Source organism: Octopus sinensis, linkage group LG30, assembly GCF_006345805.1.
Source record: "Octopus sinensis linkage group LG30, ASM634580v1, whole genome shotgun sequence".
In the NCBI taxonomy this organism is placed as follows: domain Eukaryota; kingdom Metazoa; phylum Mollusca; class Cephalopoda; order Octopoda; family Octopodidae; genus Octopus; species Octopus sinensis.
In genome coordinates this window covers 6,746,890-6,768,477 of record NC_043026.1, presented here as the reverse complement: position 1 = coordinate 6,768,477, position 21,588 = coordinate 6,746,890, and the positions used below count along the sequence as shown (strand labels likewise).

At 36.9% G+C, this 21,588-nt stretch overlaps 1 protein-coding gene across 1 annotated transcript in view; it reads left to right on the top strand.

Moving 5' to 3' along the window:
• LOC115226299 (talin-2-like) overlaps positions 1-21,588 on the top strand; it is a 309,906-nt gene that overhangs the window by 277,509 nt on the left and 10,809 nt on the right. The window contains 3 exon segments of the mRNA XM_036515479.1: positions 3,625-3,648; positions 13,784-13,795; positions 18,715-18,765. Of these exon segments, the coding sequence (XP_036371372.1) occupies positions 3,625-3,648; positions 13,784-13,795; positions 18,715-18,765 (87 nt within the window).

Below are 21,588 nucleotides of genomic sequence, written 5' to 3'. Positions count from 1 at the left end.
CCTAACCCCTAGGCTCTGCGCATTTGCTCAAAACTAACCTCATTTTAATCATATCAGGAAAAGACAACTCCAAACATGCTTAAATGTTATTGCACCTCATCAGCAAGCTATACACTTCACAATGTTCGCATCAAACTTGCTTCAGGAGAATCATTCTGTCTGTGTACAATGTCAGGTTCTCTAGAATTACAGAATTCCAAAATGGTTTCGGCATGTGTGTGACCCCTGCCGCCATGACCCTTACTTTTAACCTTTTGGCAAATAATTGTAGCATTTGGAACCCTTGCTTTTCTGCACAACCATTTCCTTTCACTTGTGCCTTACCTCGCCCTCACCTCTCCAGTTTTCAGAGGTGGTGGGCATGTTTTGGGTTGGTTTTCTTTTTTGGTCTGTGTTCAGGTAAAACTAAAAAAAGCAAAGAATTTTCCTGTTTTTTTTTTCTTTTTTTTCTTTCTGTTTTTCTTTTTGTTGTTTGGAAATTTTATTTTTTAAATTTTAGAATTATTTTATTATTAATAATAATAATATAAAACTATTGTTAGTCTTGTTACATTCATATACACACACATATATACACACAGCAGACTATACAACTTTTAGGCTTGTTCTCTCAGAAATACAAACCAAAATCTTTTATCTTAATTCATGTCACTCAATTGACTGTGGCCATGCTGGAGCACTGCCTTGAAGGGTTTCAGTTGAACAACTCAAACCCCCCCCCCACACACACACACTCTACACATTTATACACACAACAAATAAATATACCATTTTACACTTGCACACATGTATATACACATGCACTAGTATATATACTCACACCAATATACACTCACTCGTATACATACCATTAGTGCACTGATCAATACTTACACACACCAACATACACATTTGCTCAGATACTCATACACACATGCATACGCAATAGTGTACACATACAACACACTATCACGTGCACACACTAATGCACACACATGCACAGGCTCACATGTATTGAGATGCATATGTGTGCAAGTGCAACACACATCCGCACACTTACACCTAAGTGCACACACAATGGCCCAACACATGCGCCCGCTTTCCACCCCATCCCCGTATGCTACTACACCCAGCATAAGGCTTTACTGCATTCTTATTGGTTGGGAGGTAATGAAGGATAAACTATGTACCAGTGGTGTCCTTGGGTCTATTTGCTCACCCAGTCCTGTTTCATATTTTCTCCCCTACAAAACCAAAACACACAGAAAAAAAATTAACATATTTTACTGTTTAGTTTCAAAAAATATATTCAATATTTTATTAGAATTTGTAAAATTTTGAAATTTTCTGTTTAAGTGATTTTCTGAAATATGCATATATATATATATATGCACACATACTGTATTTTGTGGTATATAAGATGCCCTGTTTTTAACCCCAAAATATCCCCAAAAAGCCACCCTAGGTCCTATATTCATGGTTGGGCCTCCCATAAGCTTTAATGCTCAAAAGACCCCCCCCCACCTTTTTTTTTTTCTTCTCTTGAGAATACACTGCTGATTCTTTGGTGCATCTAATATGGCCAAACATCGGCAAGCTGGCAGAAACGTTAGCATGCTGGGCGAAATGCGTAGCCGTATTTCGTCTGTCGTTGCGTTCCGAGTTCAAATTCCGCTGAGGTCGACTTTGCCTTTCATCCTTTTGGGGTCGATAAATTAAGTGCCAGTTATGCACTGGGGATCGATGTAATCGACTTAATCCCTTTGTCTGTCCTTGTTTGTCCCCTCGTGAGTAGTAAAGAAATATATTTTATGCCATCAAATACAATGTGTGTGTGTGTATGTATACATAAATATATATGTGTATATATATATATATATATATATATATATATATATAGGTGGTAACTACTGGTTTTGCATCTGTACCAAGCGTCATGGATGTGGCAATCACCAGACAGACCTAGAAACAAAGAACCTTCTCAAAGAACTGAATTTGGTGTTGCGCTCTCTGGCTTCTCCAAGAGCTGTTTGTTTCCATGTTCTTCTGGTGATTGCTGTGGACATGAGACTTAACGATATTGATCAGTAATTACCACTAATTAGTGAATATCTCTGTAAATATTTTACCTCTGTTAAATGTTTTGTGTTTGTGATAACACTAGCAACTTGTAATCCATCTGTCAGTATATCAATGTATATATATATATGTATATATATGAAATAATGTATATATAGTATAAGCAAGAACTGTTTGTATACAAATATATGTGTGTGTGTGTGGTAAACAGGGTTAGACTAGCAATTCTTACCTGCAGCTCCCAGGGTCGTGTGCAACTCTCAAATATCCTTCTGCTGGCCCTTAATGCTTTTCTCTCTATAAATATATATATATTACCACAAGAGTGGCTGTGTGGTAAGTAGCTTGTTTACCAACCACATGGTTCCGGGTTCAGTCTCACTGCGTGGCACCTTGGGCAAGTGTCTTCTACTATAGCCTCGGGCCGACCAAAGCCTTGTGAGTGGATTTGGTAGACGGAAACTGAAAGAAGCCCGTCGTATATATGTATATATATGCGTGTGTGTGTTTGTGTGTCTGTGTTTGTCCCCCTAGCGTTGCTTGACAACCAATGCTGGTGTGTTTATGTCCCCGTTACTTAGCGGTTCGGCAAAAGAGACCGATGGAATAAGTACTGAGCTTACAAAAGAATAAGTCCCGGGGTCGAGTTGCTCGATTAAAGGCAGTGCTCCAGCATGGCCACAGTCAAATGACTGAAACGAGTAAAAGAGTATATATATATATATATTATATATATATATATATATATATATATATATATATATATATATATATTGTATTTTAACATGTATGAACCCTGTAATTTTTGGGAAAATTTGGAAAAAAGGTTTTGTAAAGGATTATGATATTATCCATGTATGAGATATCTTAAGATATCTTGTCCAGACAAATACAACTAAAAACAATACCTCTGCTTTTGCTAAGGCAGAAGCAGTAATGATAATATATGTATGTATACATAGATATATACACATGGTTGGAATGCAAAGCAGTGATGGGGACTAAACAAAATTGTCAATCAGTTCAAATACATTTGGGGGACATATTTAACCTGTAAAAAAACCCTCTTTTCACTCTGGATTATCAGAGAGAAAAATTTCTGCTTTAGGCAAAAAGTGTAAAAAGTATCCCCCCCATGGACCCTTTTTTACATTTCAAACTACTTATCCTCTCATTAGTGTTAAAATTCAAGTGAGATAACTACAAATGAATGAAAGCCTCCACTTCCTTATAAAAAGAAAATTTAGTTGAAATTATCCACATATACACACACATATATATATTATAAATACACACAGATTGTACCAAAGTTAATATTTTTTTATATATATATATATATATATATATGTATATATTATGTTTTTATGTTTCTTTCCTTACCACACTATGGGATCAAATGCTAACATAATATATATATACATACATACACATATGTGTATATATGTGTATATACACTCACCATGTGGCACCAATTGTTGCATTGTTATTGTTGTTACCGACGCCTCTTTGCAAAACTCATCAGAAATTTCTGTTGTCTTCAGCTTTAAGAGTTTTTCGTTTTTACAGCTTACTATATCCAAGATAACGAAGGTTTGTGGTTTGCTCTCCAAAAGCAATGTGTTGTGTGTCGGCCCTGAAACACTGCCCCCATGCCCCCTGTTTCTTTTTTTAACTTCTCCAACATTCAGTCAAAAATTTTGCTAAAAAAAAAGAAAACCCTCTTTTTTATTTTTTTTTTTGTCGTTGTGTTATGGTTTTAAGATGGACAGCCAAGAGTTTGGTCAAACTTGTGGTCAAATTATAAAAGTCTTCATTGGAAATGCTAATACATGTACAACGAATAATAATTAGCGTCTCCAACATAATTAAATTCATTCACTAAATTACCTTTAGCAATCAGATTAATCTGTCAAATGCGATCCTTATTTCTTCAGATATTATTTTGAATTAATCCTGGATTATCTCATAGCTTTGAGATTCCAGTGATTTGATTGTTTATTTCTTACATGACATTGTAGGGTAGGTGTGAGAGTTTGGATCTGTCTTAGTTGTATAATTTTGCAACCTTGACTATGTATGTATGTGTGTGTGTATGTATGTTTAAATAATGAGGGTAAAAATTAATATTAATTAAATCAATATCAATTTAAATCAGTGGCCTAGCATATTTAAAATGTCCAAAGATTCAGAAAAATTATATTACATACATATAAGAGGAATGACTGATAGGTGGATTCCTAATTTGCTAAAGGTAGACCCCATGTGGTCTGACCATTAAGAAAAATTGTTCCCAAGAAATCTCGGCAAATGCCAGAACATAAATTGAGCAAGACAAATGAAAAGATACAAAGATTAGTGATATGTCGCATACCTAGGTTTCATTGTTACCATTTACATTGTGTAAATGTCTGCAGATCATCAGTGTGACCGTCTTAGAAAATATAATTGGCAAAACTATACACAAGACATCCTCCAGAGAGAGAACTTCTAATTTTTCTTAATGGTCAGACCATATGGTGCCTACCTTTAGCATATGAACAATCCACCTAGTGGTCATTCCTGTTATATGTATGTATTATATATATATACATATATAGATCAAGTAGGTACTGTAAATTTAGAGTGAATACTTGATAAGTGTAAGCACCTGTATATGCCAAATAGTGGCAGAGGTGAGAGGGTATATATCAAATATAAATTAAAAACAGAACATAAAGGATATCGCGGTACATGTGTTTCAAGCTTTATAAACACGTTTCAATGTTTGCGGCTGAAGAGAGCTTTAAACCATCTTTTATATCAATAATACACTGATGTAAGAACGAATTGTTTATAAAGCTTGAAACACGTGTACCGTGATACCCTTTGTGTTCTGTTTTTAACATACATATATATATAGAGATATGTACACCTGCGTGAATGTTATATTTTGGATGTCCATCTCACCAAACCTTACGGTGACCACCACTACAAACAGCAATGATTGTCAACAGTGAGTGTTTGTTGTTTTTCTTCATTAACCACGTTAATTACTGGTTTGTTAGCAACAATCAATGCACCAAATACCATAACAACGGCTTAAGAGGTTTTTTTTTTTTTTAGTTTTTTTCTACTGACATAATGAATTTGTTTGTTGTGTGTCGTTAAAATAATTATAATTAATTAATGGATTCAATTTCTTTTCAGTTCTTTCAATACTTTATTCATTTCTTTTTAAAATCAGTCACTTTTTTTTTCCCTTTTTTTTTCCCCCTTTTTTTTTCTCTGGTAAATATGTCTTGGGTCAGCTCTTTCGTTTGGTTGAGAGAAAATTTTACCAAAACTTATGTCCAAGGTGAAAGTTATTGCTCTGGGGGAGGGCATCACAATCACAGTGTGTGAGAGAGGGAGACACAAACAAACAAAAGGGCCAGACATCTGTACATGTCATAAAGGGACACCACATTTCATTGTTGTGCCCTTGTTGTCTCATGTGTCTTGTTATTAAGGGTTGTCCACATCCAGGACCAGTAGCCTCTGCATTTCTGAGCAACACCTTAGTGTAACTCATTTGAAGATGACTGAGGGAGGACAATGTGAATTAGTTTCTTGACCAAGGATACAAATGTGCTTCTTGATCAGAGGATTGAACTGACAAACTAATGCAAATTGAACTGGCAAACCTTGAAGGATGCCCTCAAGATGTCTCTGTTTATGGAGACAGTAGATATATATACATATATATATATATATGGCATGACGGATTTAGGTTGTGTTGTCCATAACTAGAAGGATGCTGCCTTCACTTCCTCAAATGCATTTCCTCACAGAACTGCATCCATCAGATTGTCACAAAAGCTGGCAGAAACATTAGCACACTGGGCGAAATTCTTAGTGGTATTTCGTCTGCCACTACGTTCTGAGTTCAAATTCCGCCGAGGACAACTTTGCCTTTCATCCTTCCGGGGTCAATAAATAAAGTACCAATTATGCACTGGGGTCGAGGTAATCGACTTAATCCCTTTGTCTGTCCTTGTTTGTCCCCTCCGTGTTTAGCCCCTTGTGGGCACTAAAGAAATAGGGATTTCATCTGTCTTTACGGTCTGAGTTCAAATTCCACCAAGGTCAACTTTGCTTTTCATTCTTTCAGGGTCAATAAATTAAGTACCAGTTGCATACTGGGATCGATATGATCGACTGGCTCCCTCCCCAAAATGTATGTGTTTATGAGCGAAACACCTAAGCTCCACGCGGCTCCGGCAGAAAGTAATGGCAAACTTCTGCTGACTCTTTCGCCACAACTTTCTCTCATAAATGGTGGTACCCCAGCATGGCCACAGCTCGTGAGCTGAAACTAGATGAAATAAAAATAATAAAAATAAATCACTGGGGGGGTACGTGTGTAAAGACACTAGCCAATGTGATTCAGGGGGTGTTTGGTAATTTCTGGCAGTTTGTGTGATTGTGTTGATGCGTTCATAACGATGGTCCCTGAAAGGTAGGAGAGACAGTCTAAGACATATTTACCCCCCACTTACACCCCCACAAAAAAAAATGACTGAAAGACTACTTTTTGTGAAAGTATTGTAAGATTTGAAGTGGATGGACAGACCAAGTTGTTGGAGACGAGAAAGTATATATATATATATACACACATATGTATTTATTTGTGTCTTTGTGTGTGTGTGTGTATATATGGGGTGTGGGACATTTTGGCATTGCTGTTTTGGCGCTGCCTCTTTGGTGTTGCTGACTCAATGCTGGCATCAAGACTGATATCAGATGTTTGAATGCTTCTTTCATCTTCTCCTCCTCCCCCGCTTATCCCTCTGTTCATGTGTGTAATTATATTTTGATTTGTGTGTCTGAAGAGAGGAAAAGTGTCTGTCAATTGTGTTCAAGTCTAACGTCTCTCTCTCTCTCTCTCCTTCTGTTTACGAGTGTGAACATCTAGTTATCTTTGTATGTATAATCTCTCTCTCTCTCTCTCTCCCTTCCTCTCTATTTCTCTCTCTCTCTCTCTCTCTATATATATATATATGCTTATGAAGAGTGCGGAAGTGTTTGTCAATCATGTTCAGTTCATATATTGAATCTCTCTCTCTTTCTCTCTCTGTATATTTCTATTTGCATGTGTGTGAGAGTGTATTTGCCTCCAGTGCCAAAAAGTACCGGCATCAAAATAGCTCAATCTCCAGTCAGCCATGCCAAATCACCAGCAGCCAAACAGCAGTGCCCAATTGTCTCATTCCTACACTTTTACTTATATATATACACACACATACACATACTTTTATACATACATTGCTTCCTTTTATATTTATAAAAAAATTTTCTTGTTTGTCTTTGTGTGTTGCGTCTTCTCATTTCACCTTCTACCTGTCTGTTTGTACTTACCCACCTCTCACCTCTTAATTAACTACCTGCCAAGCTATCTCCCTCTACATCTATCTGATTAATCATCCACCTGCCTATCCGGCTATCTAACTAACAACCACTCTACCTACTTTTCCCTTTGCTCTTCCGCCTCTTTCTCTACCTGCCCAGGTAGATCTCTCTATCCACCCATTTATCCGTTTGCTCACCTGTTTGCCTACATATCTAACTACTTTTCTATTCGTCTGTTTCCCTTTCCCTCTACCTACCTACCAAACTACCCAGGTATGTATTTAGCTGTATACCTGCTCAACTATCTTGGTACTCGCCCACCTGTCCAGGTACTCGCTCACCTGTCCAGGTACTTGCCCATCTGTCCAGATACCTGCTCATCTGCTTATCTATCTATCAATCCCTCCATCCACCTGGTCAGCCAACCATCCATCCACACTTCCACCCACTCCTCCACCCTTTTCCATGTCTCTTTCTCTTTCCTCTTTGGCTGTCTGTCTGTCTGTCTCCTTCCCCGCTCTGTATTCCATCTACCCACCTGCTTATCTTTCTCTCTCTTCCTCTCTCTCCATTTTATCCTTTCATCTGTTTGTTTGTCTGTCTGTATGTCCTCCCCTCTGATTGGCTGCTTTGAAAGGATGACAGTTCTATTAATAGCATCACAGCTTGGATGATGATGATGATGATGATGAAGTTTTATCATTTTTCTTTTCTTTTTAATCTGATGTATTTCTTAATAATAATAATAATATTGCAATTAATTAATCTTTTGTTAAAATTTGTTAAAAATGACATCAATCTGTGAATTTTGAATATTAATATTTTAATTAATTTCTAATTTTGTTTTTGTCTGATTGAATTCGTTAATTTTTACTAACATTTGTTTATTAATTAATTAAAATTTTTCATTAATAATTGCATTTTAATCGTATTCTTTCACTTCTCTACATATAGTAGTAAATATATATCGTAAATTCAATGTCATTTTGCATTTAAATTCTTCGTTTTTGCCTTGTTTTGTTGATATTATGTGATTTTATTTTGTACTGTGTTTGACATGTTTTTTTTTATATGTGTTTCCCCTCCTCCTCTTCACCAGTTCACCTTCCTTGTTTGCCCTCTGCACATACAACAAGAAAATAGTTTAATCTAAAGCACAAATATATAACCATAAATGTAACAGCCTCATTTTTGTTTAACCCTTCCGATGCCAACCTGGCTGAAACCACCTCTGGTTCTGTAATACAAATGTCTTGTTTTCATAAGTTTTGAATTAAAATCTTCCACCAAACCTTAGTCACAATTTATGTTCCTAACACTAGCTTAATGATAACAAAGTTATTTTACTAAATTCTTAGTTATATTTAAGATTAATTGAAAGAGACATGGAGCATCTCAACAGAAATACGGTAATGAAAGGGTTAAGAAGAAAAATAATCAGCAGAAGACATAAGGGAAGGAGACCTCAATATGGTCACTCTATATGCTAGAAATAATAGCCTAAATTTTCTTCAATCCACACCCTTCCAACTGCTTCTAATGTGCATCTGCCCAAATGTAGAGGTGCGTTTAACCCTTTCGTTACCAACCTGGCTGAAACCACCCCTGGCCCTGTTGTACAAATGTCTTGTTTTCATAAGTTTTGAATTAAAATCTTCCACCAAACCTTAGTCACAATTTATGTTCCTAACACTAGCTTAATGATAACAAAGTTATTTTACTAAATTCTTTGTTATATTTAAAATTAATTGAAAGAAACACAGAGCATCTCAAAATAAATACAGTAACGAAAGAGTTAACAAGCACATTTTTATAAATCAATATCAAAGGTTGATGTATCTAACCCAAAACATTGAATAATAATAATAATAATAATTGGTATTGTAAAGGATGGAAGCAAATTATACGGTCATAGACTTTATGATCTGACACATAATAAGTTGGTACCAAAGTAACTGAGAAATATGAGGATCCAGCCAGAGAACTTAGAACTGTGGAGGAACAAAAAACAACAATCTTGGCAGTTGGTTTCACACTAGTTATCAAACAGGATGTTCAGAACAGTACAGTTATGTAATACTGCATACTCGTCAGAGCTGGTAACGCAATCATGCTGTTATCTAACATCTAGTTTAATTTCCAACACAAAACCAATTACCAAGATCATACAAATATACCAGTGCATGTTTTCTGCCTTGTGGATTCATATACACCTATGTCTGTCTGTCTGTGTGTATGACGGACACCTGCACAGTTTTGGTCAACCAAATTCCTCTCATTAAGCATTGGTGAAGCTGAAACTATAACAGAAGAGATGTCTAAGCCTTAGAGTTGAGTCCTCGGTAGCAGTATGAAATTCATTTAACCATTTGGACGCTTTGCATTAAAAACACCTTTATGCGCAATATGCCTTGCAGAAGGAATGAACTCAGAACCACACAACTGCGAACTAAACTTCTTAACCACATGACCATGCTTGTGATTATAATCTAAACTTACTTCATATTCGTTAAAACGTGACAAATTGAAGTACAAAGCATTTGTATGTGCGCGCGTTTAACACAGAAAATGTCTTAAGAGAAGGGTCTTTGGGATAAATATTACACCTAATGCCTTTCCATTATTTATATATATATATATATATATATATATATATATATATATATATATATATTTATATTTACCAAGAAAAAAGCAACAAGAATGGATTAGTAGTTTAGTACAATTGTTTCATACTAAACTACTACTCCATTCTTGTTGCTTTTTTCTTGGTTATAATCACCCCACATTATTTTATGGTTAATACCATAAAGAATTCTGGTGCATCTAAGTTAAGTACCACATTCATGTGAATTCATTGGAATTCACTTGAATATTAATTGTTTTTGCTGAAAGTATATATATATTTAAATATATATATATAGACACACACACACACACACACACACACACATTCGTATATTTAGGGATAACCACTAAGTGGACAACCAATATGCTAGAAGAAGATCACATACGATCTAACTACAAAGAGAAGAATGTTCTCCGGAGAGATTCAGCAAACACAAGACCATGTTCTAGCATATTGGATTTCCACTTAGTGACCATCCCGTCTCATAAGTAGATATTACAATTTTTCTGAATTTTCAGATTTTTCTATATGCTAGGCTTCTGGTTTTAAATTGATATTAATTAAATTAATATTCATTTTTCACCCTCGTTATTTAAATTTTATATATATATTTTATGCAAATATTACATCGTTATTTATTGAGGTTGGCTTTACCGTTCCTCCCTCCAAAGTTGATAAAACATAGCACCAGCCACACATTGGATTCAGTGTAATCGACTAAACCCCTCCCCTCAAAACTGCTGCCCTTGTACCAATATTAGACTCATCGAATTCTTGCCATTGTCGTTTACCAAATCATATCATTATTCTTTTGTTTTCGTGGGTTTCTTTGTGTATTTTTTATATTTTTACCTTGTTTACTTTTCTGGCATAAAAAGAAGTTGTACCCAGTTTTTATCTTTTTTATAAAAAAATTTCATTGATTTTGTTTTTAAATTATTTTGTATTGAAAACTCCCCAGGAAGGCCCAATGTTTTCTTTACACATTAATATATTTATATATATATATATAATATAATTTAAATATTTAATCTACAATATAGATGATCATAAATATATATTTTATATATATGTATATATATATGATATGTAATTATGGATATATATATATAGAGATATTTATATTTTTTAAAGTAACATCTTTATATTCCTTTTGTTTAGTATGGACTTACTATTGTGTATATACATCATGTTACTATATATACATACATGTATGCAAAATGTGCTTTATACTGTACATGTATGTATAGTGTGGTATATAATGCAATACAGACATGCATGTAGACTTACACTTATGCATTATTGTGTGGTTTACACTGCAATATATAAGTGTATATATTCAGTGTGTATATGCATTTATATATATATATATCTTTTTTTTGTATATGTGTATATATATATATATATATATATATATAATACAGCTCAGGTTGTGTATATACAATATGTACATACATATATGTATATACACTGTGAGTACATGTGTATATGTGTTGGTTATAATTGTATGTATATATGTATGTTTGTGTGTTTGTTCAAAGTGGATCATATATGTATGAATATACAGTGATGTGTGTGTGTATGTATGTATATATATATATATATATATATATATATATATATATATACACACACACATCACTGTATATTCATAGTGTGTGTGTGTGTGTGAACATCTGTCCATGTATGCTAGTGTATCTATACAGTCGTAATTGTATGTATAAACAATCATGAGTGTATAAAACAAAACTGGTTTGCCTTATATATATAGGTTTGTATATAACAGTTATTGCTGTTGAGTTTACGCACCCCAGTGTCCATTCCCAGCGGAGATATGCACTCGCCCTAACGTCCCAGTTATAATACTGGGCTCACCTTTATCCTCACCTGGGAACCACCCCCACCTCCACCCTCATCCCAGACCCCTGCACATTGCTGGACTTGTGCCAGACATAGAAGGATTCTTCAAAACTGCTGCCGCCATCTTTGGCGGTGGCGGTGCCATCACTGTCATAGCTGTCATCACCACCACCATCACCACTGTCATCATCATCATCATCATCATCACCACCATCATCATCACCACCGCCACCACTGTCATCATCGTCATCATCACCACCACCATCATCATCATCATCACTGCCACCACTATCATCATCATCTCCCTCATAACCACTGCCACCACCACCACCACCACACAACTATAACTGCATTGCTTAGTTTTTTGTGTTTCCGTCCATGCCCTCCCCCAACACTCTCTTTCCTCCCCGCCTTGTTGCTATCCGACTGCATTGCATTCTCCGCTGCACTCCGATACAGCAACACCTGAGCCAGGTGTTGTTGTCCTTAATTACTACTGATTAAAATATTAATTATAAAAACTATTACTAATTGTAATGTTGATTAGTTGAATGTATTTTTAATGGCTGTTTTTACTAATTGAGCAGGGTTTCTCTTTTTTTTTTTTTTAGCAACACCCCCTCCCCCACTCCTTCCCTGATGTCTTCTCCTTTCTTCCCAAATACACACACACACTTACAAATATTCAGACACACACATTGTCAGCTACAACGATGAGTGTTTTACTTGATCTAATCAATGAAACAGCCTGCTTGTGAAAGTGGCTGAGTACTCCACAGACGCTTGTACCCTTAATGTAGTCCCCAGGGGAGTTCTGTGTGGCACACAATGTGAAAAGGCTGGCCTTTAGGTGAGTGGACAGGAGCAACATGCAATCGAGTGTCTTGCTCAAGGACAGCATGTTACTGGGGGATTGAACTCTTGACCTTATGGTCTTGAGCCAAATGCCCTGACCACTAAGCCATGCACCTTATATATAACTGGCGCTCCATTGGTTACTCAGCCAAGTGGACACGCGCAGTGAAATCTTACATTTAAGAGCGCAACATATTGCTTGGTCCAGGGATTGAAACTACAGCCTTGGATCAGGAATGCAACGCCTTAAACCACTAAATCACGTGCCTCCACAAATGCACGCACACACACACACACACGAGGGTTTTGGCAAATGAAATGAGGAGACAAATCTTTCAATTAACTGTGATTGTTCATGGTCTGTGACCTTAAAAAAACTCCCTTTAGGGGACATTTGTTTAACCCTTTCGTATTCGGGTTACTTTGTCCTGTTCATTGCTTATTTCTTGAAACTTTGAAATTTTCATGATGTGAAATTTTCATGATGTGATAGCTTATTCTTAGGATGACCTTGCCGAGTAGGTATGAGATGCCTGATCTGGCCAGTTTTGAACATAAAACAAGTAGAATATATTGGCCAGTTTATATGCTAAAAGGTTAAACAAAACAAAGAAGAAATGGAGACAACTCTGATAAGATCAAATGATTGAAATTTTTGAAAAATGGTGCTGGTGTTTTCTTCTCAGTGCAAGAGTTTAACTAGAAAAAGACCCGTCTTCCTACGCACACACTCTCACCGTGCATCCCCCCTCATACATCACATGCAAATATAGTGTGGTTCTAATGTAAGATTCTTAATTAAAACTAGTTCTGTCTCCTCATCCATACACACAGTGTAACCACAGTGTAGAAAATTTAACTGAAAACTAAATCGGCCCTGCCTGCACTTCCTGTCCCCTTTCCTTGCCCCTCCTCAATGTTTGACAATATATTTTGCTGCTGCTGCCTGTCTTCTTTCACCAAAACATTCATGTCTCGCTCATTAAACATTTCATTCCGTTTTCTTCCATTTAGGTGTTGTAGAAGGTATGTTGTATAACTTCGCACCCTTAACTCGGCACCACCTCAGTCTTTCATCGTCGTCGTTGTTGTCGTGTCGTTCGTCTGTCCTCCCACCACCCACCGCCCTTCACATACTGACTTTATAATTCAGGGGTTCTCAACCAAGGCCCATGTGACCATTGTGGGTCCGTATAAAATTTTGTTGCTAAAATTTAAATCTGATAAATTTGGTTGCATTTCTATAATACACAAAATATGTTAATTTCTTTAATGAAATGATAATATTTAATTAATCATCATCGTTTAACATCCGCTTTCCATGCTAGCATGGGTTGGACGATTTTGACCGAGGGTTGGCGAACCAGACGGCCGCACCAGGCTCCAATCTGATCTGGCAGAGTTTCTACAGCTGGATGCCCTTTCTAACACCAACCATTCCAAGAGTGTAGAGGGTGCTTTTTACGTGCCACCGGCACGAGGGCCAGTCAGGCAGTACTGGCAATGACCTCACTCGAATCTTTTTACACATGCCACCAGCACAGGTGCCACTAAGGCGATGTTGGTAACGATCACGCTCAAATGGTGCCCTTTTCCGTGCCACCAGCACGGAGCCAGTTGGCTGCTCTGGCAACGATCAAGCTCGGATGGTGCTCTTGGCACCCTACTAGCATGGGCACAAGTGCCAGTAAGGCGACGCTGGTAACGATCACACTCAAATGGTGCCCTTTTAATTATAAAATATAATTACGAAAATTAATTATTGGAACCTGGTGCAGCTTACCAGTTTTTAGTCAAACCGTCCAACCCATGCCAGCATGGAAAACAGACACTAAATGATCCTGATGGTGAATAGGATTTTGTTTTGAATATCAAATGGCTAAGAGGACCCATCTGAATAAAGGGTTTCATACTCAAAATACGGTTGAGGACCACTGATTTGATTGACCTGTTCCCTTACTGACCAATGTGTGTGTGTGTGTCTGTGTTACTGTGAGTTTTGCTAACAGTGTGTGGACATTTTTTTTCCTACCTGCCTACCTATGGACCCACCTGTCTAACCATGTGTGAACACCTGTCCACTACTTACCTATCACTCACCTGCCTTACCCAGTAGTTCACAGCACACTTGTAGTCAGTGTTATATATTTTTGCATGCTTTCACGTATAGATATATACATGTATATACACACACGTGTATGTATGTATGTATATATATATATATATATGTATGTATGTATGTATGTATATATATATATATATATATATACATCATTTTATGTATTGTAGTATATTTATATATAATTCTATTATACATACATATGTATATGTATGTAGTATTTTATATACATATTGTCATATAATTGTATTTTATTATATTTATATATTGTATATTTAAATACTATTGAGAGGATAGTTGCTGTATTTCCTTCCAGATCATCTACCTCTGATGAGTGCAGGCTTACATAATCGGATTGTTACCCAACACTCCTTTTGAAGCCCCTGTGTGAAACTGATTGGTTAGATCAGCTATAATGGATATATAATACTGAACACTTTGCCTAATATATTTTGATATATATATATCTGCCATGGTCAAGTTTACCTTTGATTCTTGCAGGATTGTTAAATAAGTACCAGCTAATTGCTGGGGTCAGTGATACCAACTAAATTTGAAACCGTGTTGTTGTTGTCATCACTAAGGCAGCAAGCTGGCAGAATTGTTGCTGCGCCGGATGAAGGGCTCAACAGCATTTCATCCGTCTTTCTGTTCCCAGTTCAGATTCCACCGAGTTCAACTTTGCCTTTGACCCTTTTTGGTTCAGTAAAATAAGTACCAGTTGGATACTTGGGGTCAATGTAATTGACTAACCCCATTTCCCGAAATTGCTCATCTTGTGCCAAAACATGAAACCATTACTATTATTATCATTATTATTATTATTATTATCATTATTATTATCATTATTATTATTATTATTACTATTGAAGTTAGTGATTTGGCAGAATATGAAAGCATTGGGAAAATGCCTTGTGACATGTCCTTGACACTTTATGATTTGAGTTCAAATCCTCTCCGGATACCAGTCAAGAAGTAGGGTCAGTGGTTTCTGCTAAACCTTTCCCTTAAAAATGCTGGCCCTTGTCCCTAAATTAGAAATTATCAATTAATTGATTTAGTTTCTTATTTCATGATATTATTTCTATATATAAAGTTGTTGGGGTTTATATATATATATATATATATATATATATATATATACAAATTAACAAATGCTTTGATTTCAGTTTAGTGTATTTATGCAGGCATGGCTGTGTGGTTAAGAAGTTCGCTTTGCTTTATAACTATGTGGTCTCGGGTTCAAACCCACTGCGCAGCACCTTAGGCAAGTGTCTTCTTCTCTAGCTTCAGATCATCAGAAAATCTTGAAGTTTTGGTCGGCAGAAACTAGATGAGGACCAGCATTTCTGTTCTCAGGATTTAAGTTTAATTTCTTGTCTCCTTTAAGAAGAAAAATAATCAGCAGAAGACCTGAGAGGAGGAGACCTCAATGTGGTCACTCTATATGCTAGAAATAATAGCCTAAATTTCCTTCAATCCACACCCAACTGCTTCTAATGTGCATCTGCCCAAATGTAGAGGTGTGTTTAACCCTTTTGATACCAACCTGGCTGATACCACATCTGGCTCTGTAGTACAAATGTCTTGTTTTCATAAATTCTCAATTCAAATCTTCCACCAAACCTTGGTCACAATTTATGTTCCTAACACTAGCTGAATGGTAACTAGGTTATTTTACTAAATTCTTTGTTATATTTAAAATTAATTGAAAGAAACACAGAGCATCTCAACAGAAATATGGTAACAAAAGGGTTAATATTCCTGGGTTGCATTTAGCGGACTTCAGTCTGTTATAAACCTTTAGGCCAGGTTCACTGTCTAAGGATAACCTCCACCAGTCACAGGGAGCTTGAACTGTGCCATAGCTGTGGCCCTTACTTCTGAACAGGATAATAGTCTGTCGCAGAGTGGACTGCAGCAAAGTGAAATGAAGGGTTTTGCTCAAGAACACAGTGTGCTGCCTAGTCCGTAATTTGAACCCCTGATCTTACAGTCATGAGTGCAACACCCAAATCAGTAAGCCACATGCCTTCTAAATATGATCAGCTGTGATACCTTCTTGAACTTTGGCCCCTTGAAGAGGGAGACAGTGTCCTCAACAAATTCTAAACTCTTGCTTAATGATGGGTGTGGCTGAATGGGCCCTTAATCTCAACATGGACCTTTAAACCAGAGAACAAGGCTAGGAGAAGACACTTGCCTTTGATAGAATTGATGATCTGGAATCTGTGGGGTTTCTTCATTGACCCTTTGGGTTTAGACATGCGCTAACAGAACACTTCATTGTCCTTTCTGTATTGCTACAATTTTTCATGCCTCCCCCCCCCTCTAATTTCCACCTTCAAAGTCTCATCAGTATTATTATTATTATTATTATTATTATTATTATATGAAAACAGCGAGGTGGCAGAATGGTTAGCATGTTGGGCAAAGTGCTTAGCAGCATTTTGTCCATCCTTGTGTTCTCAGTTCAAATTCCACTGAGGTCGACTTTGCCTTTCATCTTTTCGGGGTCGATAAATTAAATACCAGCTGAGCATTGGGGGGGGTCAATGTAATTGACTAACACCTTCCTCCAGACTTGCTAGCCTTGTGCCAAAATTTGAAACCATCATCATTATTATTATTATTATTATTATTTAACCCTTTAGTGTTCAGATTACTATGTTAAATGTAATATTTTTTTACTCAGATTGCTTTTAATTAATCATGCATTATCTCATAGCTTTGAGGTTTCAATGACGTGATTGTTCATTTTTAGAATGTCAATGTAGGTTAGGTGTGAGAGCCCTGATCTGGTCAGTTTAAACATAAAATAGGTAGAAAACTTCAGCCGGATATGGCCAGTTTAAACACTAAAGGGTTAAGACGTCGCACAGTATACAACATTGTGAGGTTGTTGATTGAAGATATTGTGTCTCCAGGGGTTTGCACTGTTTGTCAAGACACAACAAGGACCTCAGACAGTTCCAAGTAATGCCAGCTTTTGCAATACATCTAGATTGAAGGGTATTTCTAAGGTTTTCAGATGGTTTTTCAGATTGGGAGGTATTGAACCCAGTGCTCCGATGACAATAGGGATAACCTTTATGCTTGACTCTCGTAGCTGCCACTTATTTTGGCAGCAAGCTGGTTGAAGCATTAGCACATTGGACGAAATGCTTAGCGGCATTTCGTCTGTCTGTACATCGTGAGTTCAAATTCCACCCAGGTCAACTTTGCCCTTCATCCTCCTGGGGCAATGGGTCAATGAAGTAATTTACTAGTTGAGCACAGGAGGTTGTTGTCCTCAACTAATTCCTCCACCAAAATATCAGGCCTTCTGCATATATCAGAAATAATCATTATCGTTGTCATTCTTTGCCATCAAATTTGAATTTTTCAATTGGTGCTCAAACCTTGAAAAAAACAAGAGAGTTAAACTACATCAGCCGTAAGGGAATACATGTCTATCTTATCTAACTGGTCCAGTAGAGCCCACCAATTGATATCTGAAAAGTTTGATGAAATGACTCATGAACACTGCCATAGCTTCTGCCATATTTACGTCTTTGACCGGTCTGAACAAGGGGAGATAATAGAAAAAGAATCATTCGTTTATTTTTTTCAAGGCTTGAACACCAATGGAAAAATTCAAATTTGATGGCAAAGAATCCAAATTAGATTGAAAACGTCTAAATTATCATTATCATCCTTTTCATCATCATCATTATTATTATTATCATTATCATCATCATTATTAATATCCTGGCCCGAATTCCCAAAGAACTATTTTTTTCTCTTGTATTCCTCCGCCTCATGTCCAATGTGTTCTTTTCCACAGAAAAATATAAAACCGACCCTAGTGCATTACCATCACCAGATGGTAAATTAGGTTTGTCACCTTTCATATTTCTAACAACAAAAACCCTTTTTTTGTTTAATCATCGTTGTCTTCATTATCGTTATTATTATTGTTATTATTACTGTTGTTATTTTTCGTATTTGCTGTTGTTACCATGTCGTTCTTGTTGTAGATAGAATTATTATTATTATTGTTATTATTATAATTATTATTATTATTTATTATTATTATTATTATTGTTAGTTAGTTAGTTAGTTAATTTTTTGGCTCAAAAAGCAAAAAAAGCAAGGCCATGTAGGGGGACATGGAGTTATGTACAGGGTGGTGTTCATGTAAAGAGTTCAGGCCATTTGTGGTCAAGGGAAACTTTGAACCGAGCGGTCGTCGGCATCTTCACCATCTCGTCCGGCAGCTTATTCCAGGGATCCACAACCCTGACAGAGAAAGCCCCTCTCCTTCGATTGAGATGAAATCGTCGCAGATAGAGCTTTTCGGAATGACCCTGCAGCCGACGCTCTGGAGCAGGAGTGAAGAACAGCTCTTTCGAGAGGTTACACTTTCCGCTTATGATGTTGTGAGCAAGAATGAGACCACCACAGCGTTATTATTACTAAGGCAGTGAGCTGGCAGAATCGTTAGCACGCTGGGTGAAATGCTTAGCGATATTTCATCTGTCTTCTTGTTCTGAGTTCAAATTCTACTGAGGTCGATAAATTAAGTACCAGTTACGTACTGGAGTCAATCTAATCAACTGGCCCCTCCCCACCACAAATTCAGGCCTTGTGCCTTTAGTAGAAAGAATTATTATTATTATTATTAAATCTTTAGTAGAACTGAAATGATGGACAAACTTAGAATACTTCAGTTATAGGCCTTTGTATCGTGAGTTCAAACCTCACCAGGGTCAAACTTTTTTCATCTTTTCGGGGTCTATACCAGAGGGTCCCAACCCTTTTTTTTACCTATGGACCCCTTTGATTCTTATTTTACTCTACTGGACCCTATTTTTTTTTTTTAATCCCTTTATATTTTTATACCTAGGGATTATGAGGAATTGTGAAAAAATATTTTGTGTATTGGACCTAAAGTTTGACAACTAAATTTTAAGGGTCATGTGAACTCATGTTGAGGACCATGGGGGATGGGCAATTTTTTTTAAAACCAAAATTGACCTCTCAGGGAGTGGCAGAGGTGGTGGCCTTGGTGGAAGTAGGTAGTAAGATGAGGTACAATTGAAATGGAAGGGAAACCCTGAGATAGAATGTCTTGTGGTATTTGTTTTGAGTCTCTGCACCCTGAGTTCAAACTCCACTGAGGTCAGCCTTTCTTTTTAATTCTTCCTGAAGGACAATTGGTGGTGGTGGGTGGGTGGGTGGTGACAATGTCCAAGGGCACTCCGTCAGTTACAATGACAAGGGTGGCAGCTGATTCAATCAACAAAACAGCCTACTTGTGAAATTAATGTGCAAGTGGCCGAGTACTCCACAGTCATGCATACCCTTAATGCAGTTCTCAGGGAGATTCAGCAAGACAAGGTTGCTGAATCTGACATGGTTGGCCCGTTTTTAATTACTGGTACAGATCGTTTTTGCCAGCTGAGTGGACTGAAGTGATGTGGAATGGAGTGTCTTGCCCAAGAACACAATGTATCACCCAGTCTAAGAATAGAAACTGCGTTTGCCTATAAACAATGTGCCCAGTTGTTGTTTTACCAATTCCCTGGGCTGGTTGTAAGGGTGTGGTCACGATCTCTTGTTAGTTCAGAAGAATGGACAATGCCATTATTACTCTTCCTCTTTTACTTGTTTTAGTCATTTAACTGTGGCCATACTGGAGCACCACTGTTTAGTCGAGCAAATCAACTCCAGGACTTATTCTTTGTAAGCCTAGTACTTATTCTATCGGTCTCTTTTGCCGAACCGCTAAGTTATGGGGGCGTAAACAAACCAGCATCGGTTATCAAGCGATGTTGGGGGAGGACAAACACAGACAAACAAACATACACACACATATATATACATATATATATACGATGGGCTTCTTTCAGTTTTCTGTCTACCAAAACCACTCACAATGCTTTAGTCGGCCCGAGGCTATAGTAGAAGACACTTGCCCAAGGTGCCATGCAGTGGGACTGAACCCTGAACCATGTGGTTGGTAAGCAAGCTACTTACCACACAGCCGCTCCTAACCTTCATCTTGCATGGTACCACATCACCAAAGAACTGAAGAGAGACGGGTGACCGCTAAACATTTCACACCCTGACAACAAAAATTTTAACAACAAAATTGTAGATTTATGAACCCCTACTCTCTGCTCTCAGACATATTCCAGCCATTCTGGAGATTTTTTTTTTTCTTTAAATTAAAAAAAATTATTGATATCCTTACGACATTCTTTTCTGTTTTTGTTCTTGTGCCATTTTTTTTCTTCTTTTGTGGCATTCCTTATCTGTGTAACAGTCATCACAATTGTATATAGCCATGACTATTCCTGCAACCATTGTGATATCTTTTAGCAGTCTTGTGAATCCCAGAAGTATTCTTGTGTTCCTTAGCATTCATTTAGCCTTCGTTACAATTAAATGTCAAATTCCCTCCTCCGTGTCATGTTCCTCACCATTATTATTATTATTCTTGCTGTCATCATTGCACTTACCTGGCATTCCTTAAAATTCTTTTGACATTCATTTAGCCTTTCTGTGGCATAACTATTATTTTGATGTTCATTACAATTCTGTTGCCATTCTTTACCGTTTCTCTTGTGTCTGTGGCATGCTTTGCAATTCGTGTAGTATTCTTGTGATCTTCTTTGCAGCACTCGTTAGAATTAATGTAACAACACTTGGAATT